This window comes from Acomys russatus, chromosome 28 (assembly GCF_903995435.1).
Source record: "Acomys russatus chromosome 28, mAcoRus1.1, whole genome shotgun sequence".
Lineage (NCBI taxonomy): Eukaryota > Metazoa > Chordata > Mammalia > Rodentia > Muridae > Acomys > Acomys russatus.
In genome coordinates this window covers 17,367,778-17,393,693 of record NC_067164.1, presented here as the reverse complement: position 1 = coordinate 17,393,693, position 25,916 = coordinate 17,367,778, and the positions used below count along the sequence as shown (strand labels likewise).

The 25,916-nt window shown below is 44.4% G+C and overlaps 1 protein-coding gene across 1 annotated transcript in view; it reads right to left on the bottom strand.

Moving 5' to 3' along the window:
* Nucleotides 1-25,916, bottom strand: part of Parm1 (prostate androgen-regulated mucin-like protein 1) — a 97,130-nt gene that overhangs the window by 9,272 nt on the left and 61,942 nt on the right. Inside the window, exons 2-3 of the mRNA XM_051170084.1 lie at nt 22,703-23,398; nt 2,126-2,204 (exon numbers count right to left, since the gene is read on the bottom strand). Of these exons, the coding sequence (XP_051026041.1) occupies nt 2,126-2,204; nt 22,703-23,398 (775 nt within the window). The remainder of the gene's footprint in view (nt 1-2,125; nt 2,205-22,702; nt 23,399-25,916) is intronic.

Genomic DNA, 25,916 nt, shown 5'->3' with positions numbered 1-25,916 from the left:
ACATCTGAAGGAAATGTCTGTGTGCTTTGATGAAAGCTTTGGACGTGGGTCACTCAGGCCTTTTCATTTCCATTTTTTTTCTCTTGACAACCGTGTCTTTCTGTTCTTTGTACCTAGACGAAGGCAGTGTTACAACCCACTCTCATTCGGGGGTACCATTATTAGATTGATTTGATGTCAAGTGATAGCAAAAGATGGGGTAATGGAAGGAAAGGAGGAGGGCCACTTTCCCTTACGGGTGCTGAGCTAGGGTGGCCAAAGGAGATGGGGGTGCTGCTGAGAGGCTGTCCCCTTATAGCGAACAAACACAGGGCATGAGGTGGGAGCAGGAGATGCTTTATGAGGAAGGAACACAGCTTTGGCAAAAAGAAGTAAGACAGGAATTCTTCTCTCTCTCTCTCTCTCTGGTATATGTGCATGTATTACGTGTGTGTATTATATATGTGTGTGTCTCTGTGTCTGATGTGTGTGTGTGTGTGTGTGTATGGTATGCATATGTGTATGATGTGTAGATCTGTCTGGTGTGTGTGTGTCTGATGTATGTGTGTGTCCTTGTGTGTATGTATGGTGTATATGTGTGTGTGTGTCCTTGTGTGTATGTATGGTGTATATGTGTGTGTGTGTGTGTGTGTGTGTCTGATGTATGTGTGTGTGTCCTTGTGTGTTTGTATGGTGTATGTGTGTGTCTGTGTCTGATATGTGTGTTTATTTGAGTTTGGTGTGTGTGCGCGAGTGTACGCACACAGTGACATTTGATGGTGTAATCTTATCTTTGTCACTTTACTTTACAAAGTGCCACTTCTGTGTCTATCATTGAGCTTTTCCATGAGATCTAGTTGATGACGCTCAAATATTTGTGAAAAGAGAGAGAATAAGCAAGTAAACAAATATATGAAAAGTATGATAAACATTGATGGCCTCGAGGATGAAAGTAATGAAGGAACAAAAAGGATAAATGACAGGGCCCCAAACAGGGGAACAAAAAATCTCTCTGAAGAAAGAGATACGTATCTACAGACTGGGCACAGGGAAGAACTTCAGGCAAAGCCGTGGTGACTGGGGATGGACTGGGAGACCAAGAACTAACACCTCTGGGAACAGGAGGGCAGCGGAGTCTGGAGCTCAGCAGTGGAGGGCGACAGAGATGCGATGATGAGATGCAGAGGCCAAGGGCCAGCTCTGAAGGACTTCCAGGCAAGCCTGAGGAGCTAGAATTTGATTCAAACACAGAAGGAAGCTCCAAGGGGGTATTGAGGGACGGGGTGATGGGGTTGAAGCAGCTTCTGAAGAGATTGTACCAGCTGCTCTAAAGTCCACGCACTGGAGGTCAAGGAGGCCATGTTCACCATGGCAGAACACGACCTGCTGTCCCATGTTACTGCACCATGCAGGCTGGTAAGTGAGACTGCCATGCGCTGCCATTTGGCATTTACAGCGGCAAGGACACTCGGTGTGAGTAAAGTGCCTTTGAGGGCTTTTGGATTTTACAGAGTGACGGATACAAGGACAGAGCTCTGAAGAGCAGAGCCATTCTCTGCCTGGCTAAGGAATGTAAACTCTCAGCTAGTCCCTGTGCTCAGCTTCTCCTTATAGAAGAAGAGCTTTTTTTCTTTTTGTTTTGTTTTGTTTTGTTTTGTTTTTTTAAACAAACAATACAGGGACATAATGGGTGCCAAAGCTCAGTTTTCTAGAAAATGTCACATTTTCATTTTATGCTGCATATATGTTGCGAGGGATGCTAACCATCCCTTGAATAGATAGATGGATTGACAACATCAGGGCTTAGTAACTGCTGATCCTGCCCTCTGCCCCAGCCCGCAGAGGAGGAAGCCCTAAGTCCCCAGGGGTGTGTGGCTTCCCCAGAGCAAGGAAGTGATTTCAGTATATAGCTTCCAGGCTCTAGGCGAACCTTGTTACGTGACGTCACCGTACCACACTTTTAGCTCTTTCTTCCTCAAACCTTCTGCCCCTGTCTAGTGTAGGGCTAGTTTACTGGCCACATTCACTTCCTTGCCAATATTTCTTCTGAGGGATGAGATGCCCACGGGCCGGCAACAAAGCAGCCTACAGCGTGGAGCCCAACAGATGGAACCCTGCTCTTTTCACAGAGGAAGGAGTGTCTCACCTGATCTTTAGATATGCTGCAGCCCCAAACACCAGCAGCACCACGGCGATGACTGTCACAGTGATGGCGGCAATGCTGCCTGCAAAGGAGAAAAGGTCCAGAAAATGAGCATGAGGTAGCTAGTTCAGTGATTCTGGAGTACACAGTACCTACCCATGTCTCCTAGGAAAGAGGAAAAAGCTCTTTGCCTCAGACCACAAAAGTCAGAACTAGAACAAAACCCAGGATTTCAATTCTGTTAGTGTACTTAAAAACAAAACAAAAAAACAAAAACAACAAACAAACAAAAAAAAAAACGGTTCAGTAAGTGGTCAGTATTTCTTTTAGCATTTACCATGGGCTGTGGATATTGTGGAATACACAGGGCAGCGCACAGTAATATCCCATGGTCCTTTGGAGAATGACGGCAGGCAGTTGCCAACACTGCTGTCAGCAGGGGAGGAAGATTTTAAATCTCCCAGTGTTTTCTTTTCATGTTTTATAGGGTCCCCTGTGAACTACTGGGAGAAAGTTGTCCTATTCAAGTGCCACGAGGAATAAGGCAGCCGAGTTTTTAATAAACCAGAAGTACACAGCTGTATCAGTAGTGTCCACTTCAAAGAAGTCACTTTGGTAGGAGATGTGCACACTTTCAATGATGTTATCATATCAAAGCGTTTGAAGAAAAGTTGCTCTTCTTTGGGAAGTATGAACAGCTTCCACATTTAAACAGTAAGTTTGGATTATAGAGAATTAAGTCAAGTTTTGCATGCAACATAGGTCAGGTGTTCAGATAACACTGTTTTTGTTGTAATAACATTGTTATGAAACAGTGGTTCTCAACCTGTGGGTCATATCAACCTGTGGAGTTTCATATCAGATAGTCTGCCTATCAGATATTTATATTATTTATATATTATATATATATTATATTATTATTTATATTATATTTATATTAAGATTCGTAACAGTAGCAAAATTAAAGTTATGAAGTAGCAATGAAACAATTTTTTGGTTGGGGGTCACCACAGCATGAGGAACTGTACTATAGGGTCCCAGCATTAGGAAGGTCTAGAGCCACTGGTAATAATATAACAGAAATACTTTATTCTGTAGTTTGAAGTGTGGTTCCCAAAGCAATTATTAATGAGAAGGTAAAGACAGGTAGAAAGACCAACCCTTTAAGCATGTGTCCATATAAAAATAACCATCCTGCCTCTAAAAACATCTTTGGGGCACAGCACTCTTTCTGCATGAGTTTTGGGCTAATAATGTATATACTTTGGTTTTATTCTACCTTAGAAGTGTTAAGGATCAATTAGAATCTTGCCCCCAAGCATTTCAAAAGGCTTTTTGTATAATACACCTGTTTACTCTTTTACTACACTACTTATTGCTTTAACAAGTGAATGGAGGTGTTCTTAAATACCTGGAAAAGAGCTGAGGGATCTGGAGTGAAATGTATAGATCTGTGTGTGTGCACGCATGCGTGCATATGTGTGTGTGTGTGTGTGTGTGTGTGTGTGTGTGTGTGTACATGCTCAAGTACACATGATTGACAGTGCAACTCTGAGCTTTTTTTTTTTTTTTTAACTGGCTTGATTTGTAGGTTCTGCTCATCTCACATGATTCTGATACAGGTAAATGAGATGTCATGCATATCAATCTGAAGACTGTCCAAATGCATGATCACGGACCATTTTCTGTCTTTTGTACATGAATCTTCCTCACATTCTTAAAGATTTATCAATTGTCAATCACTTGGCATCTCTTTCATATTCCGACCCCACCCCTTCCACGTGGTGCTTCTTGTCTTCTCCATCATCTCAGTAGGGCATAGCCAAAAGTCAAAGCTACTTCTTAACTCTTTAGTAAGTCCCCTGACGTTTTAGATGAAAGGCTACAACAGGCATCCACATGATCACAGGAGATAGCCAAGGGCCATTGCTAACATGAAGGCAATGAGAAGAGCTTGCTATTTCCATAGAAACTGGTCACAGTCAACCATTTCAGAGTTTGTATACTCCAGGACAACTTGCAAATCCACGTCTTTGCTTCTAGAAGGCTTTGGAGGCAGATGAGTGTAATTAACAGAGTAGTTATCTTTCCCTTTGTACAGTATTAGATAGATTGTGAGACTTATTCCTGAAATGCGAGGCTCTGGTCAGGCAGAGAGAGCCCCGAGCCTTGCATGAAAAACCTCCACTCCTAGTTTGAAAGGCGGCTCTTAGCTTCCGGCCCCCAAACTGGGCTGAAATTACAACAGTTCAAAGTTCACCGACACTTCTTAAGAAACTAAGAGCTTTCAAGGGAGGGTTTAGCCACAAAGTAAACCGAGGAGGGGGGCATTTGGAGATTCAGAGAGCTACAGCCATTGCCACTGGGGGCAGTTTATAAACTGACCTCTTAATGTAATGCCCCCAACCCCTAACCAAAGGAAAGGAACATAGCAAGTGGCCCTAAAGGACTCCCCCAACACTAAGGATAGTTCAGTACAGGAAGTTGCATGGCTGGCCTTCAGACTTTCTTGCGACTGGGTCTCCTCCAACTCTGCTGTTTACCCAGTTTATTTATACACTAGTTCTTTTGAAAATAAACCAGGTAGTTTCCCCAGCTCAAGTGCTGTTCTTTTTCGTGTGGAGACAACAAGAGACAGAGTGCCCTGCTCCTTCTCCATGTCACGGTGGCTGTCCAGCTCCAGGAGCAGGTCCGACCTTCAAATGGGCATCTTCAAGGCTCTCCTTCCAAGGCCACAGGTGACACCATCCTTATTACTAGAGATGGAGATTACACAGGGGCATTTTACCTGGTAGTCTCCTGGCTAAAGGGCTCTTCAGATAGTTGGTTTCACCAAGATGAGGCAAAGGTTATGAGGTTAAGATAGTTTGTGCTGGAGTTTGGGTTCTTTTCATGAGCTCTTCTGTTCAAAGGGAGTGCTACACCCCACCCCACCCCCGCCCCGCCCCACCCCATCCCCACCTCTGGCCCCAGGAGCCTGAGTCTTCCGGATCTGAAGATCGCTACCAGCAAGAGCCCAAGAGATCCTGTGTTCTGAGCCTTCCCTCAGCAGCTGTTGTCTCAGGTTCCAGTCATATTTGGTCTGAGAAGCAGCACTTGGAGGGCCCAGTGATTGCTTTTTCATTTCTCTCTCTCTCTCTCTCTCTCTCTCTCTCTCTCTCTCTCTCTCTCTCTCATGGTGTGTGTGTGTGTGTGTGTGTGTGTTCCTTTAAGCCCCCCCCCCCAGGAGTATTGCTTTCTGTGGCAACCAGAAAGCTTTGTTTTTTTTTTTTTTCTTCCCTTCTGAAAACAAATCCCATCTTCCTCCCCTCCCCCACAACCTCCGACTTTTGTTTAAACTAAGCTGGAATTCCCCTTGTCATTTTATTCTCAGTTTTTTCTATTTTCAAGATGGGAAGGGAAGAAAAACAAAAAGGAGGGAGATGTGGCTGGGGGTGCAGGACCTCATGGGCTATGTGCTGGGAAAGGGTGTGGGGGAAGTTTGCTGGCAGTATAGTTCCTCCTCCTCCTCTTCCTCCTCCTCCTCCTCCTCCTCCTCCTCCTCAGGATCCATTATTTACAGACCACGTGTGACTCATGCTGTAAAGCTCTGGGATGGGCAGACAATAAGAGAGAATTGGAGGACACTTACCTCTATATTGTGTAAGCCAATATACAAGACACCCCCCTGTGCCAGCACAGTGTACTGTGCTAACATGTTCTGCCTACCCTACGGGCTCTTGAAAAGCAGGAAACCAAAGCCTCTTTGAATTTCATTCTATGCCAAAGTCTGGGATTTCTCAGAGTACTGTTTTTTTGCCACTTTTCGTAAAGGCCCAGAATGAGATTGAATCTCCTGTCTTTTGCAGGTGATTAATTTGGCCCAGCCCAAGAAGGCTACACCTCCCATTTGATTCTCTTTACGAGCTGAATGGACTCACTCCCATTTCGTAGATGAGGAAGTTGAGGCCAAGAACAGTTGAGGTCTTGATCAAAGTTTTACATCTGGTGAATCATGGCGCTATCATCCGAGCCCAGGCCTGTATGTATCACCTGCCTTGTGGATTTTCTCATTACTGTGCTAGTTGCTACTATAGCCCATTCCACGGACTTGTCTTCTCGATTCATTCGTTTTCTGTTCTTTCCCCCCTTTTATGACATAAATATCTAGGCTTCTAGAGAAGCCTTCTATGCTGGTGACACTCTAGAGTGACAGGCTGAGAGTATATATGGACGTTCTTTCTTCTCCGTGTTTCCAGTTTCAAACACTGTGTTTTGGAGCTTCCTTAGGCAGATTCTGATCATAACCACCTGGCATCTCCTCCCATCCTTTGCATGGCTTTAGCACGAGGCACAATCTCTTGGCCATGCTGGGTACCTAACGCTCTCCTTCAATGTTGAACCACTAGTCAGGCTATTGGCAGGAAACATGACAAAAGAAGTTTTGGCCCTAGTCACTGAGTGTTCTTGAACACAGGCTTTGCACCTGTCCATCCTGGCATCCTCTGGCCTAGGTCTTGTCCACATACCTGCCTCTAGGACTCCATCTCTGCCTTGCTACCATAGACCTTCACCCTGCACACGATTTAATGATGACTCTCCATGGATGGCCATCAGGGTTGGCCGGAAGGGAGCGAATTCAGTGATAACTGACTAGAGTCACATTAGACCTGTGCCATAGCTGAGTAGCAAATTCCTAAAAGGACATGCACTTGATCAGATCTGGCCAGCCACTACTCCATTTGTCAATGCCCAGAGGCAGTCCTGGGATAAACATTTCAAGGGCCAGCCCTCCCTCCCATGATTGCCTCTAACCCACAGATATGTGGGCTGTTGCCTCAAATTCAAGGGCCCTGCCTACATCCTTGCTACCTCCCGTGTCACTAGATCCCAAAGTGCCTGCTTTTAGAATCTTCTCATTGAGACAACCCCCACCCCAATAAACAGGAAAAATGCCTTTCATTTGAGCTTTTTGGTGGGAATGTTTACCCAATGCACCCAGAATGAAAATGCTAGGAACCGACAGGGTGGATATGAACATCCTGTGTGTAAACTTGACTTAGTGCTTTAACAAGGAATGGAGCAGGCAATGGAGGTGAGACCAAGGACAAGGGGAATGTGAGTGCTTAGCCCCTGTCCATTTGACACATGAGCCACCCAGTTGGGGTGTTTGGTTCACGTGTGTGAGCGCTTGAGCGAGGCCCTGAGTGTGCGTGCATACGTGCGCTGTCTTTAAGAAGGCTCACCGCCAACTCTCTCAGCTGCTCTGCAGGATGCTCACGATTCTCTTCCTTTTCTCTGGATCTCATAAAAAGTCAGGGGGAAAGGGAAAGGAGCAGGCGGCCACTTGAGAGTGTGGAACAGCTCCTGCAGGCAAGGCCATCGGGAGGAAAGGGACACTTTGCCTTGAGATCGCTCCCTTTCTAAGTGTCTGTCTATGGATTGCTGGGGGAGGGGCTGAGGGCCAGAACAGCATGTGCCTGAATTTCCACCCATCATCGTAGGTTCTTCCATCTTTACATTAGTGATGCCATTCCTCCTAATAACAACGACAATAATAGTCACAAAGGACAACAGGGATTAACTGCTTTCAGTGCCACCGTAAGCTTTAGTATTTCAATATAGCTACCCCTTGTAAGAACTCTGCAAACTAAGTACTTTTGATATCTCCATTTTACAGGTGGAGAAACTGAGGACAGGGGTATAGAGCCCTAAACTGTGTTGGTAGCTACAAGGACATAATGGCTTGGAGTCCTCACTGGTCTCTGTTAACAGCTCCTGCCACCTTGGCTGTAGTGTTAGGAGTGGGCGGAGCATTAGGTAACACCTTTGTTCTGGACATCTCTGCCTAGGGTCTCAGGGCTGTGTAGTAGTCCTTCAGGCACCGTGAAGATGACTCAAAACTCAGTAATATCTAGATATGAAATAACCCTGCATACATGGCAAATACATGGTGTATTTTGGAAAGAGGGCCAACTGCACAAATCACAAGACAGTGAGTTAAGATAAGAGAATCCCTGGCCCTGCTTTTACCAGTCTTGCAAGGCTGTATCGAAATGAACTCCCCGGTCTCACAAGGCTGCTTGAGATTAATTCCTGATTTCCTCTTGATCTAGGAATGTGAAATACACAGAACATTGAGCCAGTAGCTTGCAGAGACAAGCAGCCGTGTCTGGGAACTGTGCAGGAGAGTCCAGCTTTGGCCTGGCAGATAGGGAAGTAGGCTATGCCAAACTTGGCATTTCTATCTGTAACGGAGAGGTGGGTCTGGAAAAGCTGGGACATGTCTTGAGAAGAGGTGAGAGTGAATCATTTCTCTGGGTGGGCAGGATTTGGACAGACAGGAATGAAGGTGTGTGATCAAAGGTGTGTGTAGAGGGAGAGCAGACACCGAGCATTTGTGGGTCAGCACCAGGCTGGAGACAGAAGAGCCCTGACTGAAAGCCTTATCTAAAAAGGAGCGAAGTCTTGCCTTCTGCCTCTAGAGCCACTGGGAAGAACAGACAGGAGGACGTGTTTTGTGAACTAGCACAAAGGGCTAGACTGAGATCTTTGTAGCCAGTCTGTTCACTTCATGAATTAGGAGACAGTGGTGACTTTCCCAAGGTCATATGGTTCACAGAAATGAACCCATGTCTGTATAAGAAGGCACAATGGAAGCTAAAAGGGCCCGTGAAGAGATCTATGGACTCAGGACCATGTCACAGAGAACTCTGGAGGTCAGGGACAGTGTTTGATCTTAACAGTGTGGGACAAGGGTGGGAGCCTGAGGAGCATTCTGGGAAGAGGTAGACAGCTATGTTAGTTGTTTGTTTTTCAAGAAACTTCTTAAGTATAATCTCTACCAGAAGTACTACCCTGAGACCCGTTTTTCTAGATGGCTTCTTTTACTCTGCCGTACACTGATACTGACATCTGTAGCTGTGCAGTTACACATGTTTACACCCAAGATTATGACATGAGACATACTGTTGAGTTGATGATTCAAGTATGCGTGTCTCTTGATTGGAAGTCTCTGAAAGCCAGGACTACCAAACCATGTTTCTTTATTGGTCTAGGTCTGAGGTAAGTAATTCACAAAATAACTCTGATTTCTTCTGAAATATAGCTAATTAACTATTAATTAATTAAAAATTGACAAATTTCAGACTATGTATGGGGACACGTGCACATTCATATGTATATGTGTATGCACGTGGAAGTCAGAGGACAGCTTTGGCTATGGCTCCTCAAGAGATGTCTACCTGGTTTTGTGAGACAGTATCTCTCACTCGGATCTGGGGTGCACTAATTAGGTGAGGTTAGCTGGCCAGTGAGCCCCAGGGACCTGTGTGTCTCATCCTCCCTAGCACCGAGATTACAAACTTGCACCATTGTATTAGGTGAGTGCTTGGACTTGAACTCAGATCCTCATGCTTGTACACAAGCACTTTGCCAACTGAGCCATCTCCATAGCCTCAGAGATGGTTTGAATGGCACTTTGTTAGTACTTATGATGTAAGGAAGAAAGCTCTTTAGCATCATATGATTTGCATGCAAATCTACAGAAGTGGTTTTTAATGGACACAACCTAAACTTGCCTCTGAACATTCTCCCTTTTCTCTACTAAACTCTTCCTAAATCTTTACAGCATCGATTTATTATATAGTCACTTCCTCAAGCAGAAGGTAAGAAGCCAACTATGTAAAATTAGGTAACTATTATCCACCTACAGTGTCTCCCCTCTTTTCTACTCTTCTCTAATAGCTGAGCAAACTGGGTGAGAAGGCAGGTTGGCTTTGGACTTGGGCCAGGAGAACAGCTGTACTTTGACACTTCACATCACTTGAAGACCTGGGTTGGAGACTAAAACTCTGACCTAAAACTGCTGTTCTCAATAGGGAGATCAGCTGTCAGCTAAGACCTTGCCGCCCAAGTATGAAGACTCGCATTTGGATCCCGAGCACCCACATAAAAAAAATCTGGGCGTAGCTACAAACTCAGTGCTGGGGGAGCAGAAGATGGGTGTATCCCTGGGTTCAATTCAAACTTCTACAGGCAAAATAGGTCACCTTCCGCTTCAGTGAGAAACCCTGCCTTGAAAACTAAGATGGAGAATGACTGAGAAAGACGCCTGACTATGACCTCTAGCACACACACACACACCGAACAGATAAATAATAAGTAAATCCTTTCCTGCATAAAGCATGCAGGTGAAAGTGAACAGTGGAAATGTTAATCTTGGTTAAGATGATAAAGTGGCATGAACCGCAGATTCAGGTGCTGTTCCCTTTCAGCTTCATCCGCTCCTGGGGGCACAGCCCCGCCCTCACTGTAAGGAAGCGCGGAGCACAGGCTTGCAATTAATGAGACCCTCCTGGGCGGGTCTGTGTTACTATGGCTTTAAAGCTCATTCACTTCACTTACAATTATAGCCTTCTCCAACTCAAACGAGACCTCCTTCTCACTTGGAATTTATCTTAACTACCTGCTTAGACTGCTCAGCCTCAGCTCTTCTTTGACATTTGTAACACGAGCTACTTGGAGTTTCCAATAGTAGCAATGGACTCGCTTGTCTGCTTTCTCACAGTATAGTGCTAAGCTGATTGTCAAACAGCAACCCAGGGTTCGCACAACCTTCCACCCCGATATTCTCCCTGTTCAGAGGACATAAGTAAGACGGCAAGGCCATTGTCAGAGCGTCCCCTTTTGCCGAGTAATGCACTTGTTTATTGTTTTCTAATTATTACTGTTTTAGGTCATTTGTCCCAGGTCACTTGTCTTAACAACTTTGAGGGCAGTGACATCAGCCTAGTTACAGTAATCCCAAGGAACCAGGGATCTCCTAGATCCATTAGTTAAATTCAGCCTTGTCCCCATGGAATTAATCACCAAGGTCCCAGAGGGGCCTGCTTTTAGTCACTGGATTTCCCAAGTTTAAAATTTCCCAGCCTCCAGCCTCCGAGGTTTTCCAGTTAAAAATGCTGAAAAGTGAACTAATTTCCCAGCCGTGATGCAAGGCAGGGGAGGCCAGGGCTCCTTGCTGCTCTGCCCCAGGAGCCCCCTGGAACCACCGGTTTCTCCTTTAACCCCACTGTTTGCTTCTCTTTAGCGCCCTGAGGCTGTTCCTTTAGGCTAGGAAACTAGCTGTTCCATGATTTAGCCCATTCCTTTCATTTTCAAAAATGAAAGTGTTCCTGTATCAGAGGGAAGCAGCTACTCTCTTTCACACCGTCTGGGCTATCCTTTTCTATACTGTACTGAAGGCAGGTACTTACCCGGGCTTTTACTACCCAGCACTCACCGTAAGTGTCCCTCTGGGAACCTCTAAGTGTCTTATAAACAGTCTAAGTTTTCAAGTTAAGAAAACTAGTCTACAAGAAGAGTCTGAGCTAGCCATAGCCACCCCTCAAGTTAAGGGTCCAACTGTAGTAATAACAGCTAACATTACTGCCATCTTACTGGAAGAGCTGTGTTCAGGCATCTTACTCAATCCTAACCAGAGTCTCACAGTGTAGGTAGTTCCGTGTGTGCCTTCATCTTGAAGATGATGTTCAGTGAGAGAGAAACTTAGCCCAGAGTCTCTAATGTGGCAAAGGGCACTGGAGAGAGCTGAGGCAGACAGTCTGATGGTAGTTTGTACCCTCACCTGCACCCTTGTCTTCCTTCCTGCAGCCTGCCTTTGAAGTTCCTCCTTCCTGTCTCCAGATGGAAACATGCTACGGAGTGTCTGACAGCCCACTTCTGACACAGTGGGATGTTTTCATTGTAGCATAACTCATCTTCATCTTCAGGCCAATGGTCTACTCCTTGAAGGTCATTTATCTAGCTGTGAGTGTGAGACACTGCAAAAATGCCATCTGTTAGGTAGGGCCAATGTTCCTTTTCCTAGGCTTGAGCAATCAGCCAATATCAATGCAGCGACACTCATATGTTTTCTTAACACAAAAGTCCCAACTCGACACCCTGTTATGAGATTTCAGACTCTTTTCCGGCCAAGTTGATGGGTTGGTGATGGACCACCCTCCATTTCCTGACTAGTTACTCTATAGCTAAAAAAGACATGCTCTCCTGCATTGGAATCTTCCCGTGGTCCAGAGTGGAGATGAGGTCTGGCCTATCCTCCTCCTCCTCCTCCTCCTCTTCTTCCTCCTCCTTCTTCCTTCTCCTCCTCCTCCTCCTCCTTCTCCTCCTCCTCCTTCTTCTTCTTCTTCTTCTTCTCTCTCTCTCTCTCTCTCTCTCTCTCTCTCTCTCTCTCTCTGAGCCACAGGCTGTAGGTTCCTTAACAGCATTCTCTGTGTTTATACACTAACTCTTTATTTCCTCAGTAAAGCATTTTTTTCAAAATCACCTTTCACCTATCACCAGTGAAAGTCAAATCTGAAACAGAAAAGAAAAATTGCTCCATGGAGACAGAAATTCTCCAAATATAATAAAAGACAGCATTAGGGCGATTAAAATATACAATGGTTGTCTTGCTACTGGATGACAATATAAATGGTAAATAGCTGATTTTATTACCTTGACATATATTTTTCAAAGGGTATCTTAGAAAGTCTTCAAAAATTAGATTAAGGCTTAAGTAACGAAGGTAAGTCAAAGGAGAAAGAGAAGATTATGTTTTAACTGAAATGGCATCTAATAGCCAGAGTTCCTATGGAAATCAGCAAGGTTTGAAGGTTAGCATAAGTTTAAAGAATTTGGCCTATAAAAAGAAAGTGTGAATGACAGTTCATAAGAACAGTCCTAGCAGCCACAGTGTTCATGGTAAGGCCCAAAGCAGGCATCAGGATGTGGACAGAGATAGGGCTGTCAGGGGCAGGGGGAGACCCTTAATGACAGCAGAAAGCTCTTGAAATGGCCTGTGGTCTTCAGAGGGTATCAGAGGTATTACATACACAGGTGAGGGTGTTTAATACTTACTGGGTTTCTATTGCTGTTTTGTTTTGTTTTAATTTGTTTTAATTGTTTCAATTCCAAAAGCCCTGAATTTAGAGTTAATAAAATGTGTGGGCTTCTATACAAAACTAAAAATTTTCATTTATTGAGTATTTTTTTTTTTTTTTTTCATGGAACTTATTTTATTTTATTTATTTATTTTTTTTTATTAATTAATTTATTCTTGTTACATCTCAATGTTTATCCCATCCCTTGTATCCTCCCATTCCTCCCCCCCCCATTTTCCCATTATTCCCCTCCCCTATGACTGTTCCTGAGGGGGATTACGTCCCCCTATATATTCTCATAGGGTATCAAGTCTCTTCTTGGCTACTTGCTGTCCTTCCTCTGAGTGCCACCAGGTCTCCCCCTCCAGGGGACATGGACTTTCTCACATACTCTGGTGCCTCATATTGAGTATTTTTTAAACACACTAAATCAGGCACAAGTAGGTACTAGGAATATAGTTTTGAGTCAAAACAGTTTCTCCCTACTCCCATCTTTCTTGAGAAACTGACTGCAATAAGCAAAGAGCCACACCGGTACATTCATCATCCTACTGTGGAGAACGGGCACTACTGAGCTGTGATAAATCATAACTGAAAAATAAGAATGGGTGTGAGAGCCACACAGGGAACATCCCAAACAAGCAACGTTTGACTGAGATTCGAGGACTGAATTGGAAATAACCAAAGAGCTACTGGAGAAGGTTCCAGCAAGAAGCATCACGTGGATAATGGCCCTAAGTCACAAGGAAGAGCAGCAGACTTACAAACTGCTCGGCAGCCAGGGTTTGAAGAGGTGCTGAGAGTGAGGGGCCGGTAGAGGCCACCTAACGTTCAGGCTTGGGGCCTTCATATCGAAGGCTGAGGCTGATGGAAGCCGGTGATGTGTGTTCTATCTGGTTTATGGTTAAGCACCACTCTGGCTGCTCTTCGGGGAACAAACACCATCAGAGAAACAAAGCAGCCGAGAGACTGGTTGGGAGTCCGCTGGGGGATTTTGAGAGCTCTGATGAGAATGAGTGGGGCTGTGGATGAGTTCAATGTCTATACTACTTGGTGATGCTGGAGAGATGTCTCGGGGACTAAGAGCTCTGGCCGTTCTTTCAGAAGAACCAGGTTCTGTTCCCAGCACCCACAGGGAAGCTCACAACTGTCAGCAACTCCAATCCCAGAAGATCCAATTCCCTCTTCTAGCCTCTGTGGGCATGCATGCAAATGGTATGCAGACTTAGGTGAAGGCAAAACACTCATGAACATAAAAACAAACAAACAGACAAATAAACAATGCATAGTAAAGACAGAGGAAGAGGAAGGAAGAGACTAGAAAGATAGGCAGTGCATTCACGGAAGAGGTCCAGTTTTGACCATGTATGATGTATTTGTAAAACTGAGTGCCATATAATTTACTTTTCAGGAGTATTGCTTTCTGATATATTCTAAGCATTCTAAAAATATGCTAAGAGAGGAATTACTATTCTTTTTCCATGGTCTTATCATATATACATTTTTATATTAAATCAATGTTAAGTTCTTTAACCAATTTTTAGTACGTTTTTGAAGTATGGTTGTTTACTTGTTACAACACACATTTTCCCCCACTCCTATAACTTTCCTGGGTATATTTTAAATGATTCTTTTGTGTTTCCTATCAGTTAATTATTTTTTTCAAGTCTACATTTATCTCCAAGGTATGGATATCTTCTACACAGAAAGTTCCTGGAGGTGGAGACACAGAGACGTCCAGATGTGTCTGCACTACTGCCCCTTAAGGAGGTTTATTATTTATTAGCCCAGTTCCTACTGAACACAAACTATAGTTCAAACCAGTAATTCACAGTCCCAAAGATGCTACCAATTTTCACAGCAGTGTCCTCCTCATTGTAACAGAATGTATGTGCGTGTGCACGCCGTCGCCTGGTGACACTGTGAGTGTAGTAACTCGCTCTGCACCTCAGCCCCTCTCCCCCACACACATTGTGTCCTGAGCTGTGCATCATATGACTTTGCTCAGGGAATGAAAAACATGCCACAGTGTTTACACACGATGAGCTCTGGCTTAATAATGCTATGACCCAAATTTCACACATTGCACCTTTTCTTCCCTGACTAGCTAAACGAAAGATTCAAATCAGAACACTTGTCTTCTGTGTGGCTGACTTGCGATAGCTGCCAAGGCCACCTGCTTCTCCTCCTGCTGGTGACCCAGGTGGTAGAGACCAGACAATATCCCATGAAATCTATTCAAGTGCGCTGGCAGCTGTTAGCTCTCCCGACTCTGTGTTTCCATTACGTCAGACAGAATAGGTTCAGTGGCTTGGAACGGAGTTTGAACCCTGGCTCTGTCACTCACGTGAGGACTTGAGTAAGTCAGTCTCTATGCACGTATTTTTCACCTTTAGGACAGAAACAGCTGAGGCGGCCTTATTGGTGTGTTCTGAGGACTGAGTGAGGGGAGCCTGTGCTGGTGAAGCCTGGTCTCTAACAAGCATCTCATGAACAAGACCTCATTCCTTAAGCTTTGGGTTAGTGCAGTAAACAATTATCATAGCACAATAAGCACAAAGGATGTAAAGATAGCCAGCCTGTCCTGGATTCAGTTTAGAGTGAAGAGCCCTGACAGTAGAGTGGTTAAATAACATCACCCAGATATCATTGGTGATGAACAACTAGAAACCAGCTATGAACTAGTGTATATTTTTGGTCCTCAACTGCTTATAATTTTTTTTCCAATTTTTTATTGTTTCTTTTTTTAACATATATATTTATGCTATTACACATGAATAAAATCAACTACAAACAGCAGGAAGAACCATGAGACAATCAGGAATTATATAAATATTAGGTTCATAGTGATTTGGCTATTTGTATTTGGCAGCCTTGAAGAAAATATCTTTCCTATCTTGGTGAGTCTAAATTCTGAATGTAAATCAATATCTATCATATCTCATCTCTATTAATTTAACTATCTTGATCTAAAAACATCTTAACCCCTAACCAATTAAGCTTAACTGTAAGACTAAACTATCTGGCCTTCAACCCCATCAGAGACTTGAGAAGGAATAAAACTTAAATACCTGAGTGAACCGGAAGTGCAGGTTAGCAGCTTCCAAAATGAAAACATGACTGAGACAATTTACTGCCTAAAAAGTCACCCAACACTCTCCATAACATTGGAGCGTCATTGTCGGCCTTTTAGCCCAATATATCTGACAGACATATTCGCAAGGCAGGAATTATTGAGGACTTGCTTACCCTGTCTTGGCGGAGTTCAGCCGTCGACTCTGCCTGCATCTAAGCTTGCCCATTTTTAGGCAGAACTCTGTCTATGGCAGAAATGAGGACATTTTGCCCAGTGGCTGGTTTGCCATATTAGAAGCCAACTCCATAAGGAGGTTCTTTAATGCTCATCATCTTCTTTGAGGTAGGCTGTGTGTTGCCAGGAGTTAACTGGTCTTGTTGTCAAAGAATCTTTAGAATAGCAAAAACATCTTTAAATGCCATATCCTGGAGTCTCTGAGGCTTTTGAAGACCTTATTTAACTGTTTTACCTTCTATATCTATAAAATCATATCTATCTGTTAGACCTAGGATATAGATTCTTGTGATAAAATTAGACTAGTATTCGACATGACCATCATTTGTTCAACTAACAATTAGCTTGTATTACTTAATTATCCTAAGTAGGCTGCAGCACCACTTTCAAGGTATTGGACGTAAACCTTGTATTATAATTGAGTTGGACGGGTATAATACGTCATATTAGAGTGAATGTATGTATATATAATACACACACACACACACACACACACACACACACACACACACACATAGTGTGTGTGTGTATGTGAAGAATAATCTTAAATTTGAATTCTTTTTTTTTTTTGGTTTTACGAGACAGGGTTTCTCTGTGTAGCCTTGACTGTCCTGGACTTGCTTTGCAGACTAGGCTGGCCTTGAACTCACAGAGATCCACCTGCCTCTGCCTCTCAAGTGCTGGGATTAAAGGTGTGCACCACCACTGCCCAGCTCTTAGATTTGAATTCTATACCAATGTATCAGAATTTCACTTATTTTGCATCCATATACAAAATTCTATACCAATGAATTAAAAAAAAAACCTTATTTGTGAATAACATTTCAGGCCTTGAGTTGAGGAGTAGATTCAATAATCTATGTATATTTCTGGCCTCCCTCTATATTTCTATATCCCCCTTTCTTTCTTTTCAGCTTCTATCTCCTTACCTACAAAATAAAGATAAAGGAAAAGAGAGATATCCCTGAGTCCAACCTAGTTTTCTTTCTGTATAAGACCAATAATAACTTATAACCAACTCCCAATGAAAATAAGCACCTATAGACCAAGAGAGCAAACAGAAACCTGCCTAACCCCCCTTAGAGGAAATGGGACATCATTCTCTTAAGGTTTCTTCAGGCTGATTTAGGGCGAATAATAACTTTGAAGGCCCCTCCCACCCTGCAAAGAATTGGGGAAAATGATTAAGCAAGCCAGGGATAGCAACTGCTTAGAATTTACCATGCACACTTCTCCGGCTGTTGAATACTATTTAAATATAATTCTTAGACTATTCTTCCTGTTAGTCAATGACTACTAATGGGCTACCAGGTACAGACAACAACCTTATCTCACAGCCTAGGCCTCTGACATCCACCCTGAATTCCTTCTTTGTTCATTTATGATGTTCCTGTCCAGGTAGCCTGGGACTCTATTATTCTCTAGGCCCATACACATGCTACATGGTATATTTCCCTAGTGTCTATTATTCATAGCTACATGTATTCTTAGTAGAAAGCCAGATAGCTAGCTTAATCAATGCTTGTTGAAGATTATGGGCATCCTTCATTATGGCAAGTATGATAATAAAGAAGATGATGGTTGCAATTTTGAAAAGGTAATAATAATAATAATAACAACAACAACAAATAATAGTAAAATATCAATCAAAGTCATTGTTTGGGACACTGTTCAATAGCGAAGTTTACCTAAACCTTATAAGAGCCCCACCCTACAGAGGCTGCCCTTATTCCATCTTACTGATGGAATCTGATGGGTCTGCCACATCAGAGAGCTGACGTAACCTCCTCCCAATTCTCTGTGGCCAAGTTCCTTCCTTTAGCCTAGCAGTAGAAAGCAGGTAGTCTCCTGATGCTGTCAGAGAACGGCAAGCCATGACAAGACAAGTGAAGCCTGGTAAAGGGTTCCAGTGATGGCGGCTGTCATTCCACTTAGCAGAGCAGAGGTCCGCCGAAGGGATGACAGTTAACTCGTTTCCAGACAAGAAACAGGACCGGTCCATTAAAAAGAAGGAGGGCAACTGTTTCAGGCAAGGGGAACAGTGAGTGCAAAGGCCCTGAGGCAGGAGGATTCTGCATGTTCAGCTAGTAGGAAAGTTGCCAGGGGATAAGAAAATGAGAGCTGGGCGTCTGTGCAAGTTCAGGGCATGCTGAACTTTGTGCGCATGCCCTAAAGCCTGGCCTCTTCATTCTGATTCAGAGGGGAAATGATTAGGCTGCCAGAGCCATATCAACATGGGATTTGCTTGGAGCTGGTGCTGCTTCATTTAAAAAAAAAATCATTTTTTATTTAACTCAATATATCCAAAATATTACCATCTTAGCCTGCAAACGACATAAAATTACTTATAATTTAAAATTTTTCTTTTGCCCTGGATCTTTGAAACCCAGTGAATACTTTTCCAGCTATAGACTTTGTATGTTTGGAACAGCCACAGTTCCAGGGCTTAGAAGCCCCATTTAGCTACTGGCTACCGTATTAGAGGGATGAGGGCCAGCCTAACAAGATAGTCCTTGCTTTACCTATGATCTCATCAACATCAGAGGTAACGGCTGACAGAACTGGCAGCTTATATCCATCCACAGAAAAGTGCCAGGTCTAAGGAGTGTTTGATTCTGAGATTCTCATGTGACTAGGTAGACATTGGCCATCAGGGCTGAACCAACTGGGACAACACAACCGAGAGGGTCCAAGACTCCAGTGCTAAGACAGGCTCTCTAGCCAGGACATGGTGAGTGGTCAGGCCACTTTCAGGGATAATGCAGCAATTTGAGAGGGAGGACGGATGAGAGGACACCGGGCCCAATTGATGGATTGACTGGATGTGGAATATGGGAGAAAGAAGAGCCAAAGACAACTCCAAAGAAGAGAGGGCATGGCTGAGGAAGGTGCAGATAATGAGTTAAGGAAGTTAATAATCCCCCGCAGACATCCGTAGTATAAGATGCTCATGGGTTGCCCTTGGGGAGATCTCCAATTGGCTGGCAGCAGGACAGATACATGTTCAGTTCCATAAAATGGGGAGGCTCTGCAGTGTTCAACGTTACCTGGAGTGCCAGTGGTCAGTGAGAGGTGAGGGAGGGAGTCACTGGCAGAACAAGTAGAGAAACGAGAGAGAAAACTTCCTGTAGCTCAAGCCTTGGAGATGAGGGCACTGACCATGGTCATCAAGGTCAACAGCTGTGTAGCGGTTAGTTCAACCCAGGCCTGAGAGTTGGCCAAAGGAGCTGGTGGAAGGGAAGGCGCTGAGCTCCTTACTAAGAGCAGGTGGCCTTACAGCTGCAGTGGATTCTGGACCCTCACTCGGCATGTTCTTCCCAGACCCATTTGCTCAGACTCCCTTCATTTCCTGCAGCTCCCAGCTCCCTAACATTGGCTTTGTTTCAGAATTAATCACTGGACTGGGCTTATGTATTTGTTGAACAGATAGATTAATAGAAGAAGTATGCTATGTAAACTCACCCAGAATAAGACCAACTGTCATAGCAAAGTGTGGCCTCATCACTGTCACATCTGAAGGCAGCATACAGTCTCTCAACAAGAGTGTCCCTGCACAGCTCTCTGGAGGCAGTGCTGGGCTGGCCCATAGCCAGATCACTCTGGGCCCAGCTGTGCTCCTGAGAAAGGCACGACCTTCAGTGAGACACATCACTCCTCCAGAGACAGAATGGTCTCTTTGCCTGTGCAGCGAACAGAGTGAAGCTCACTGTGCCATGCTTGGCCCGCCATCTTGGTTTGTTCTTGGGTTAGAGACTAGGAGTAGAATTAAGAGTTAACTTCTGTTCTTTCTCTCTGCTTGAATCTCAGAGGACAGACAGTGTCCTGGCGGATGTACAGCAGATATTTTGAATTAAAGGGATCTTAAGGGACCAGTCTTCTGTGTTTTAATGGCCTGGACTTGATAACCACCCTCCCCTGCCACTCCTCTCTCTTCTCCATCATTCAAACCTGCCTCAGCGGTCCCATGTGTGCACGGTCCCTTGAATTACAAAGGGTCACGTCCCAACTGTACCACTAATTTTGAGCCTTTGGTCCTGCTGGGCTCAAGAGAAGAAGATACATGATCTAAAGACCAAGCCAAAATCCTAGGATATTCCTGAAAGTTTAGGAACTATATCAGATCACGGAGAGCCATTTTCGCCAAGTGTAGACTTTGTACTCGGGAGTATTAATCTGTCACTTCTATGGAAAAGCATAAAGGGAGGCAGTACATGCAGAAAATGGTGCTAAGCACCCAAAATGGGAAGGAAAAGGTAGATGGGACCATGCCAACAGCCTGCTCTTGGATGGTCCCTTTATGAGAGATGGATTCTTACAAAACCCACTCTCCTTTGGGTACCTCCTCTCTACTAGGGCAGGAAGCCAGAGTCAGATAGCAACAGAGGCCTGTATCTGAGAACAGTATGTTGAGTACTGGCCTGGAGTTGTGAACAGGGTGCCAACGGGCTATGAATAGGCTTCCCCTCTCCCCTCTGCAGGCCTGCCCACTGGGCTTCACTTATCTTGGTTTCTGGCTGCATGTCAGAAGAAAGCTTGGCTAGCAGGGCAGAGCATTTCCCTTCAGGTGAGAGGTGCTGTTGTCATGGAGGTAGTCTTCCACACAGGGCTTGATCCTGAGTTCTGGTGTCCGCTCTCTCCTGTCTCAGGCCTGGCCCCTAGTATGCCTCCTGTACCTCAGCCTGGCCTCTGTAGTGGGCGCCTTTACTCCAGCTGGAATGTTTCATTTTTGTTCCCTTCACTGGTATATCCCAGCCTTTTGAAATAAGATTAATATATATATGCATATATATATATGTATACATATGTATATACACACATATATAATATATGTTAGGAAATTATGCTATGAAGCAATACATATAAACATATAAATTTGATATTATTTATATTCATATTTATATAATAAACATAAATAAATATGATTTATTTATCATCAGTAGTCTTTATCTACTGGTCACAGTTCTCTGGGACTGCTTGCCTCACTAGCCTGTGGGCTCTTCTGTAGAGGTTACTCCTTTGTTCATCTTCCGTTTCTCTTTCCTACCTCTCTCTAGCACGATTTCCGTTCACAGCGTCTGTTCTTATTAAAAGATGTTGATTTCTCGCCACTGACAGCTTTCCCTTGGCTCTAGTTTGTCATACATGATCTGACTGGAATATTCTTTTCTCAATGCATGACTGTCCCATGAGCACCGGGGAGAGGATTTGGATCCACTTCTGCCTCACATTCTGGTCGTTCTTGCCTCACTGGATCTTCGCCACATGGACAGCCATTTCCACGGGTGCTTTTCCCACTCAGTGTCCAGAAGTTTATAGTTTCACATTGGTATCTGATATGTATGGCTTTAGAAAAGCCCTCAAGTATCTGTCTTCTATAATTTCCAAGACAGAAAAATGAGGCCGAAAATGACATTAAGTTTACTGGGTTTCTGAGAGAATAAAAACAGATGCGGTGTTCTATAAAAATTTATGATATTTTCCACGAGGAACAGAAGTGTTAGTCAGGAAGCCTTCTCCACCTCGGCCTGACAGTGACCAGCTTCTTAGGTCAACACTTCATTAGAACTCGGAGCGAAGGTGAGGTTTCCTGAGCACCATGCCTGTCATGGGATCTCCACGAGGACAGGATGTGGTGAAATCATTTCCAGATAAGGAAAAAGAAGGGCACAGGGGAAAATAATGTGGTCCAGGTGAGGAGTCAGAGCTAACACTGTCACCCAGGGACCTCGCTGCATTTTAGCGTTGTCTCTGAGGCCCGTGCCCAAGGCCTCATGACAAGAAGGGCTACACCATAAAAGGAGGGGAGGGGGAATCTTCCCCTGTTAAAGGAAAAGCCAAGAGTATTCCTCCTCTTTATCAGCCTCATTATTTTTTTTTAAAACTTCTCTATGTATGACCTGCCCACCTGAGACAGGGCAAACGGTGGATTTTTCTGAGCCTAGACTCCTGGCTCTGTTCTCTGCCAAAAACAGACATGGACCCCATGTGCTCATTTGCTTTTCTGTTTGGCTTAGTGACAATGAAAGGAAAAAGATCCTGCTTTGGGGGAAGTCATCCCCATTTTGAGAAGGGGGCTAGGGAGCTGTCAGAAGCAAAATTTAGACAAGCAGACCTTGACCCAATTCTTTTGCTCCGTGGTCTCTCTTCTGTACAATCCCCTTTGTAAAGACAACATCAGACAGATGACAGCTGAGTGTAAAGAATGCCAAATACTAACTGACTGAAAACTCGCCTTCTTGTTCAAACTATTGAGCCGTATAATTACCCTTAGGTGTTGCACACTCCACCTGCCCTCCCCACCCCACCCCCCAACCCCCACATTGAGCAAGTTCTCCACCTTAGTATAACCAAGAACACTGATCTCACCTGAACTTAAGGCATTCTCCACTTCTTGCATGACGAGGAAGGGGGTGGTGGTCTCAGACTCACAGGTCACTTTGCCAGGCTCAGCATCTTGGGGTGATTTCTCCTTGGGCTCCGGCTCTGCTGTGACATGGGAAGTGGGTGTGTGACTGGAGCTGTGTCCCTCTGCTGGGGACGAAGGTGCCATTGGAGCGTCTGTGGGCTGGGTGTTGGGCACAGTAGAGCTGTGGTTAGAGGTAATGGAGGCAGAAAGAGACGTAAGTGGGGAAGTTGCCCGGGATGTGGCGGTTGGAGCCCGAGACGACGTGAGCACGGGTGAGTGTGACCCAGTCGCTGGCACACTTGCTTCAGGATTGCCAAGACTGTGTTCCTCGGGTGTGGGTGTCATGTGGACCTCACTGCTTGTTGAGGAGAGCTCGGTAGGTGAGGGGTCTGTGCTTTTGCCATCTTTCTTCAGAGCTGGGCTGGTGGCTCCAGCCTTTTCTCTGGAGTCAGCGGAAATATTCTCGGGGAGCTGAGATGTCAGGGATGCAGCAGTGGTGTGGAGAACTGAGGCATTGTGTGTGCCACTGGCCACAGGGGTGGTGGCCATAGCAGTGCTCTGTGCAGAGGTAGTCCAGGTGGCCGTAGGTGGGGTAATTTTTGTCATAAGAGTAACAGGTGAGGGAGCTGATGTTGATGAACCCTGTACCCTCAGTCCTACAAAAGAAAGTCAGGACAAACACAGTTAATTGCACAAAAAGCGCTGTGTGTGTGTGTGTGTGTGTGTGTGTGTGTTATATTTACATATTCAGCTCTACTATATATGTTCATATATATATATATGAAACAGAGGTGGTCAATTGCACAGTTCTTTTACAGCATGGTTCCATGTATTCCTCATTTTTTATCACTGTGAGATGACATTGAATTGTGAAAGTGACTCTTAAAAACCCATCTTCTCACTGATTGCTCGCCTTGATTTGTGACTCTCAGTAGGAATAAGCCTGAGGCTCCATAAGAGCAAGTAGTGGACCAGCCAACTCAAGACCAGCAACAGGTGGAATGAAATACTATCATCTTCTGCTGGTTTAAATCAGTGTCTTTGGAGGGTGAGGCTTTCTACAGAGACTTCCAGCATTTGCTTGCATGATTGAGTGTCACATCATAACACCTATACGGGGTGTGTGGGGGGTGCAAAGGCGTGTGTGTGTGTGTGTGTGTGTGTGTGTGTGTGAATGTGTAGAGTGCGTAGTGAAACTGCTGCCTGTTCACTGACAGGCATGGGGTAGTCTCAGAGGAGGCTCGGTGGCTCTGCTCCTACTTCCGAGCCAGAAGGGCCATGGAGAGCCTGAGCCCTGCCTTGGTCCCTTCTGCATTTGTGCACCGCAAGGCAGCACTTGGTGGCTTTATAAACACATTTCCTGTGGAAGGGAGAGGTGTTTCAGAAGAAAGCCCTCATCTGTGGCTTGGGAGTGTCCCTGAAATTCTAGCCTGGTGTTTCTATAATCATGATTTTGCTTAATCGTATCTGCCTTCCATTTTGTGAAGTTTAGTTCTGGTTCTTCCCTCTTTCCTCTCCCTCGCTCCTAGCCTCCATTGATTCGTTCACTTTTATTATTTACTCATTGTTTAACCAATGACTTCTTTGAATCAGTGCTCTAGAAGACGCCGGGCCCATCCTCTCACTGTCTGTGTAACTTATCTCTTGATTGCCTCTCTCTACCATCCTCCTTCTCCAACCAGCTTTGCCTCTGGCATTTCCCATCTCAGTATGTGGAACTCCTATTTGCAAAGTTCTCAGCTAAAAGGACAGATGCTATCCTTTGTCTCTCACATGCCAAATCAAGGTCTGTCATTAGTCGCTCCCTTAATCTATAACCTGATCCACCTCACTCATCGTCATCATCACCATCACTGTCATCTTCTCAACATCCCTGAGGTAACTAATCAGGCGATGGCAGGAGTCTCTGAAATGACTTTCTAACTTTTGGGTTTCTCCCAGAAGAACCCCTTTGTGCTTTTCACAAACAACTAAGAAACTCTTTTTTATTTGTTTGTTTGAGACAGAGTTTTTTTTTTGTGTGTGTGTGTAGCCTTGGTTGTCCTGAACTCACTTTGTAGACCAGGCTGGCCTCGAGCTCACAGAGATCCACCTGCCTCTGCTTCCCCAGTGCTGGGATTATAGGTTGTGCACCATTGTTCCTGGCTCCAAGAATATCTTTTAAGTGACAAATCTTAAAATCTTTAAAGGTGTTGGTAATTTTTTTTTCTTTTTGTTTGAGACAAGGTTTCACTATGTAGCCCTGGCTGGCCTGGAACTCAAGAGATCCACCTATCTCTGCCCCTTGGGCACTGAGATTAAAGGTGTGTGCTGGCATGTCTGGCTTCATGTCTCAACCAATCAGAACACTTGAAAACAAACCCTCGGCTTTATTTAGAGCAAAACCAGAACTATCTGGTGTCTCCTTGTGTTTTTCTCACCCTGGTCAGCGTCTACTCAAAGCCACTTCAGAAGCCCTTCTCAGACAATGCTAATTAAAGTCATTCCCGTCCCAGCCCCTTGTTCATTTTTTTTTTTTTTAAGAGTAAGCAAGATTGCTGTGGTCAGAAGCTCAGCTAATGCTCTCCATCTTCACAGTCTTCCCATGCAGGTCAGTGGTACAAGGCATATTAACGTCTCAGAGGCGTCACCATCCAGCTCTACAACCTTTTGTTCTTGCAAGCTCATATTCTCATTAAGCAGTGGCTCTTCCCTCATGTGCAGCCCGTGCAAAGGGCCGTTCTATATTCTCCATGGGACTGATCGTCCAGGGCCCTCATGAATCATACAGGTGTGATCCTTTTAATACATGTTTATTTCATTTATCCTAAGCTCTTCGCACCTCATACCTGCAATAGCATGTGTTAGAATCTCTCTCTCTCTCTCTCTCTCTCTCTCTCTCTCTCTCTCTCTCTCTCTCTCACATATATCTCTCTATCTTATCCATCTATCAATCTATCTGTCATATCTATCTCATCTATCTATCTATCAATCATATCATATCTATTTATTTATCTATCATCTCTATCTATTATCTAAAATATCTATCATCTATTTCTTTCTATCTATCTATCTATCTATCTATCTATCTATCTATCTATCTATCATCTGTCCATCCCACTTTGTGTTTATCTGCTCATCACCCATGGACATTTGAGCTATTCCCCTCTTTTGGCCATTAGAAATACTACTGCC